Source organism: Chiloscyllium plagiosum, chromosome 30 (assembly GCF_004010195.1).
Source record: "Chiloscyllium plagiosum isolate BGI_BamShark_2017 chromosome 30, ASM401019v2, whole genome shotgun sequence".
Classification (NCBI taxonomy): domain Eukaryota; kingdom Metazoa; phylum Chordata; class Chondrichthyes; order Orectolobiformes; family Hemiscylliidae; genus Chiloscyllium; species Chiloscyllium plagiosum.
In genome coordinates this window covers 38,260,324-38,266,918 of record NC_057739.1, presented here as the reverse complement: position 1 = coordinate 38,266,918, position 6,595 = coordinate 38,260,324, and the positions used below count along the sequence as shown (strand labels likewise).

Sequence of the window (6,595 nt, the reverse complement as noted above, 5' to 3'; positions counted from 1 at the left end):
ACAGAGGATGTGGTGGAGGCTGGTACAATTGCAACATTTAAAAGGCATTTGGATGGGTATATGAATAGGAAGGGTTCGGAGGGATATGGGCTGGGTGCTGGCAGGTGGGACTAGATTGGGTTGGGATATATGGTCAACATGGATGGGTTGAACCGAAGGGTCTGTTTCCATGCTGTACATCTCGATGACTCTATGACTGTAAGTGCCTCCCTCTACAGAATTCCATACTTCCCACATCCAAAAACTTTTACTAAGACCTTCTGGGAATAGGATAGGAAAAGGAATTAGCTGATAATTTCCATGTGTATATTTAAAAAATGATCTTACCTAAAGGAAACCAAGCCATCCAGCCCATCACCAACATTGACCAAAAGCTAGCAACTGCAGAAAGGATTCCCTGCTCCCCAGTAACAAATGCTATTTAATTTGAAATCCCAGCCACTTTCAGTTGCATTCCATGTACAATAGCTTTACATTTTAAGGGGAAAGTAAACTGACTCATTGCTGGTTGCAATGAAACAGCACTAACTGCAAAGACTCACTAAACATAGGAATTTTCAAGAGTCAGGTTTTCTGTTACAAAAGCAGCATTGATTTAATCATCTTCATCATTACTAGTTCACTTTTTCGGTCAGTCAGAATTGGTCTTGTGCACAAAGTGGAATAAGATGTAAAGCTTAGTGGAAATGATCTTGGCTCTCAGGCAGAGTATAGCTAAAAATCATTATTCAGTCTCCAAGACAGTAAATGTTCCTTCATCAATGCTACAGCAGTTTGAAACATTGGTCAAACATTTGCAACTGCAGGTGAAGCAGGCAACTTTAACTGGAAAATTCTTAAAACCTCAGCCAAGCACACAGCTGTAAAATAATGCCCCAGTAACCAGGGCTGAATGAGTGTAAAAAGCTGCTTGGTTGTTCTTACACCAAGGGAGATGGGAATGGGGTAGGAGACTCGGTATAGTCTTCAGGATATGTTGCATGAAGTGCTGTTGGAATATGAAGTGGTGGATATTTGAAATACATATTGGGCTGCAGGGAACTCTTGGGTGGATCTAATCAGTGGGCCAAATGGATTAGCCGTTAGAGAAGGGCATTAATTCATTTTGGGATTTTCCCCGTTTCCAATAGAAAGGGACTTACATCCTTCAGCCACTAGGGACTGCAATCCTGCTATTGGGGTGCTGCATATTCATAGTTGAAACAAATACAGTTGAAGCACAAATAGAAGAATTTGAATTTTACCTCCTGTCTCGTTCTTTGATCACATTGATCTTGTTGACTTGAACTTCAGTTTTGGCCAGGGCTTCTTGGTGTTCCCTTAACATTCGTTTTTGAAAGTGATCAAGTTTATCCTCACTCTGCGCCTTCTCTTTCTCTTCCCCAGATTCACTAGCAGACCAAGAGTGACTGAAAAGACAGCACATTGAGAGGTGGAGAGCAGGAGTTCAGGACGGTCAATACAGATAAGCCACCACCAAGGACAAACCTCACAGGATATGATTAAAACCTTGCTGTTCAAGGATATGTAGTCATTATCACTTTATATTCCTTCCGAACCAAAATTTAGGAATTCAGGAACCTTTTAGAAGAATGGAAGGGGGAATAAAATTGAAACTTAGAATATTGAACAACCTGGACAGAGTGGATCTTGGGAAGATGTTTCCATTGACAGGAGAGTTGAGCACCCAAGGGCACAGCCTTAGAGTAAAGGGAAGACCCTGAGAACAGAGATAAGGAGAAATGTCTTTAGCCAGAAGGCTGTGGAGGCCAGGTCATTGAGTGTATTTAAAACAGAGGTAGATAGGTTCTTGATTGCCATGGGGAAATCGAAGGTTACAGGAAGAAAACATTCACTAGGATGCTGTCTGGTATGGAGGGAAGGCCTTCTAAGGAAAGACTGAGCGCCTTGAGATGGTTTTCATTAGAGAGAAGGTTGGGAGGTGACTTAATTTGAGACATAAGATAATCAGAGGATTAGATAGAGTGGACAGCGAGAGCCTTTTTCCTCAGGTGGTGTTAGCTAGCACAAGGGGACATAGCTTTAAATTGAGGGGTGACAAATATAGAGCAGTTGTCAAAGGTGGTTTCTTTACTCAGTAGTAGGGGCGTGGAACACACTACCTGCAACAATAATAGTCTTGCCAACATTAAGGCCATTTCAATGTTCATTGGATAAACATGGATAAAAATGGAATAGTGTCAGATAGATGGGCTTCAGATTGGTTCCACAGGTCAGCGCAACATTGAGGGCCGTAGGGCCTGTACTGCGCTATAATTTTCTACAGTAGGAAAATGTCATTGAAAAACCTATCAGCCAGGTTTGAATGGTGGAGAAGACTTGATGGGCTGAATGGCCTAATTTCTGCTCCTGTCTTACAATCTAAATGATTAGCATCAATATAGCACCATTACCTTTCCTCTTTAGTAACAACAATGTCATTACTACACTTCTCCCATCATATTAAAAAGGAGTGGATAGAGTTTCTTTTCAAACTCTCTTGAAAGAAAAACACTTGTAAGGAGTGCAGAGACCCCCACCCCTCCCCCCAAACTGAGTGGAGGTCTAGTTCAACATTTAGTAGGAACATATGCTTCCATTTACAACAGTATCCTCTGACATACCATTTCACCTCAACCTTATGCCCAGTCAACTTTTAAAATTGAGTATGCTTTTGTATTTTAAAGAACTTTGATAAACTTAAAACATTTACATGACTTTAAAGCCATCACATTACAGCAATTCTCCTTCCACCTCCATTCTGCAGCATCGTTCCAATAGTTTGCAACATTCCCAAAAATTGCAAAGCTCAAACAAGTTACTCCTGTCTTAACTCAGTGAGCTTCTAGGAGAATGGTCAAGGGATGAAAAGGTTATTGGGATAGGCAGGAAGTTAAAACCAGATCAGCTATAGACCTTATAATAAGAGAGTGTAGGCCCAAGGGCAAAGAGGTGGACACTCACTCCTAACTCACATTCATATGCAAGACTCAGAACATAAGCCAGACAAGGGCAAGACTTTCATGGGTGAGCATAGAAAAATATTCTCAACACAAACCATCTGAACTTATTTTGTTAGACAATATAGGGAAAGATTCAAAAGCACAGCTTTTATTTCAGAATACAAAGCAGTAATAAAGCACACATCTCAGCATTAATAGATTCCATAACAGAAAGAAAAGCAACCCCTCAAAAAAAAAATCCAATTGTAACATTGCAATTTTAAACAGTTTAGAGCAACTGGATTCAATTATGTACCCGCTATAGATAGAATCATCAGCATTGTCTGTCGATCCCTCCTCAGAATCCTCTATACCCACAACCTGGGCTGAAAAGATCCCTTTGGTGGTTCTGGGAGTGATTGTTTCATACACAAACTTGCCAGAGGAACGTTGACAACTTCTCCTTGGACGAGGCATGTCCTCAGCATCCGCCAATCTCACATCAGTACATCCTGAATTTTTTTTTTTTCCAAACTGCAAGAATCGTGAACAACCTCCTGCGGAGAGCTTTGAAAAAAAAACCTTCCTTTCCTTTTGAGGTAATTTCTCAAAATAAGTTCATATGGATTAATAGTCTACTTGGTCCCAGAGTGTTAACTTAATCAGCTCTCCATTATAGCAACTGGGTCTATCCTAAACGAGGGCTGGATCCCATTTGTTCTGCTCTCCAATCAACTTTGCAATTTGATCATTACACCCTAAGAGTTGCCTGAGCTGCAAACAGTTCTATTTGTTTCACCTGATCTTGGCTAAAGAAGAAAAAAGGAATGACCTACAGCCTTTGTTAGTTTGTGGATCTTTTTAATCAGCCTGTTCAGATGCATATCTTTAGAACAGGTAAGAACGTGAACCTGGGCTGGAGCTGGTGTTGTTATTTCTCATCAACCTGTTTGAAGACACTATTACACACTTTGGAAGTAAGAGGGGACTTGACCCCAGGCCTCCTGTCCTAGAGGTAGGAACATTGCTGCAATGCCACAGGGGCCCTGAACCAGAGCTCCTTTATGCGTTTGTCTAAACCTGATGCTGCTGAAACAAACCATTCTAATTTGTTGAGATCTGTGGCTCAAGCTGAGATGCAGTAGTGATAGAGATCAGGAACATGCACCCTTGAAGTAATGTTGATATAGCACCATTACCTTTCCCCTTTAACAGCAAAGTCATTGCTATACTTATCCCATCGTATTAAAGGAGTAGATTGAGTTTCTTTTTAAACTCTCTTGAAAGAAAGACCTCTGTAAGGAGTGCAGTGGGGTTCAACTACAACAATAACTGATCTGCTTGACTTAAACTCAATTTAACTTTAAATTATTTCCACATCTAAACTTGTCTCACACAAACCGAGACATCCACATGGGGTGTACCATTCTGAAAATCATAATTGAGAGGTTTCTGAGGCTGAGCATTCTGAATTTTGTGTGGAATATGACTGTAATATGTAGAGAAAGCATAACAATAACCTGCATATGATGGTATAACACTGACAGCTGATACATGCTACAGAGATGTTCATAATAGATGGAAGAATGTGTGCTACAGAGATGGGTATAATGTATAAATCAGGGGCTTCCCAGACTGGGGGATTGAGACCCCAGACTGGGGGATTGAGACCCCAAATGGGGTTTATGAGCTGAAATATTAGGTGTGTGATGTCAGAGCAAAAGTTGACCTGGAGCTTTCCACCATCCACCTACACCCCTCACCCACCCACAAATGTTACAGATCTTTTCACCCCGAACCAGCTGTTTTCTCCCTCCGTTCTGAACAAATATCATATCAGACTTGAAACACTAACTCTGTTTCTCTCTCCACAGGTGCTGTCAGACCTGCTGAGCTTCTCCAGCTCTGTGTCCTTTACAGCTGGCTTTGGGTAGCTTGTCCTAATAATCCCTGCCACGGTGTGGTATTGAATTTTATTTGCCAGTCACTGCTGCGAAGTACCTTGGGATGCTTTACTCCATTAAAGGTTCTATACGAACACAGTTTGTTGTTGTAAGAGTCCTTAACGAAGCTCTGACTCGGCTGATATGGTCCGATTGAAGGATTTTAAAAATTCATTACTGGGGATCAGATAGAAAGGAAAACTATTTATTGTGGTGGAGGGGATTCCAGAATAGTGAGGATCCCTCTCATAAATTACAGTCAAGGCGGCTTATTAGAAGGAAAATTTGTAGGCAGTGTTTTCGGAAGAGGTAGTGGAGGTTTGTTTAATATATGTACATTGGATGTGGTTGTCTCTGAGCTATTTGCTAAATGCCCCTTGAGAAGGTGGTTATAGAGAACTAGCTCCTTAAAGAATTGCAGTCGATGTGGTGTAATGCACACACAGCAATGTTAGGGAGGGAGGGGCAGGACTTTGATCCAGCGACATTGAAGGAATGATGATTACAGGGATTGAGCAAGGGTGTTGACATTGACTGGATTGGCCTGTAAAAGCTAGCATGGACTCAGCAGGTTGAATGGCCTCCTCCTGTGTCATGAATGGCCCTTATGGCTCTAAAGGATTTCCACGGGGTTAGGATGTTGAAGGGATTTTGGAGAAAATGCAAGTAAATAGAGGCGAGGTACAGATTGACCATGATCTGACTCAGCAGGGGAAGAGGTTTACTCCTGACCCCCTGTTTCTCTGTCGTGAGCAGTAATCAGGAAACCTTGGCATATTTCCACTTGGTTGCCCAAGTTACATGTAGGATCAGAGGGAGGCCATTCAGCCCATTTTCTGAGATCATGGCCGATCTAATCATCCTCAAATCCACTTTCCTAACTTTTCCCCATGACCTTTCTAGTTAAAAATCTTAATGACCCAGCCTTGACAGTCCTCAGTGGTAAAGAATTCCACCAAAATTGCGGGAGAAACTCAGCAGGTCTGGAGGCATTTGAAGAGAGAGAAACAGAATTGACCTTCCAGGTCTAGTGACCCTCCTAGTGACACCATGAGGTGGCTCAGTGATTAGCACTGATGCCTCACAGTGCCTGGGACCTGGTTCAATTCTAACCTTAGGCGACTGTCTGTGTGGAGTTTGCATGTTCTCTCTGTGTCTGCATGGGTTTCCTCCCACAATCCAAAGATGTGCAGGTTAAGTGATTTGGCCATGCTAACCCGCTACCACAGCCATGTTTGCTTCCTCAATGCCTGTCTCCGTAACCACCTCATCCCACACGGACTCCGGACCACCTTTAAACCAGCAGAGTTCGGACCCGAACAGGACAAACAGTACAGACTACAGATTCAAAAACACCAGCAACAGTTCTCCTTCAAGATCCTCCGCTCCACGCTTGCAGCAATGCGCCGGCACCTAACCTCTCTACAGTCAGCCCTGCCTCAGCTGAGGGCCACACTCTCTCAGAATTGCACTCTGTACTACATCCTCAGGAGAATTCATACTCTCAACAAACAGTATTTCAATTCCATCTCAAACATCAAAAACTGTAAGTACAACAAACATTTATCCACCCACCTCCATAACCAGCACTCCTCAAACATTCCAGTAGATTCCCCCAGCCTCTGGAACTGCTTGGGCGCCATTAGCCAACCCCCACGCTGATTGATGATGTCACTTCAGCCCCCATCATGGCCACTCCCACAACCACTT

General features: G+C 42.6%; 1 protein-coding gene across 1 annotated transcript in view; it reads right to left on the bottom strand.

Moving 5' to 3' along the window:
* The window catches only part of LOC122564933 (spermatogenesis- and oogenesis-specific basic helix-loop-helix-containing protein 2-like), a 15,578-nt gene extending 12,062 nt beyond the window's left edge, over nt 1-3,516 (bottom strand). The window contains exons 1-2 of the mRNA XM_043720425.1: nt 3,259-3,516; nt 1,245-1,409 (exon numbers count right to left, since the gene is read on the bottom strand). Coding sequence (XP_043576360.1) covers nt 1,245-1,409; nt 3,259-3,419 — 326 coding nt within the window. The 5' untranslated portion in view covers nt 3,420-3,516. The remainder of the gene's footprint in view (nt 1-1,244; nt 1,410-3,258) is intronic.
* Nucleotides 3,517-6,595: the final 3,079 nt, after the last annotated feature.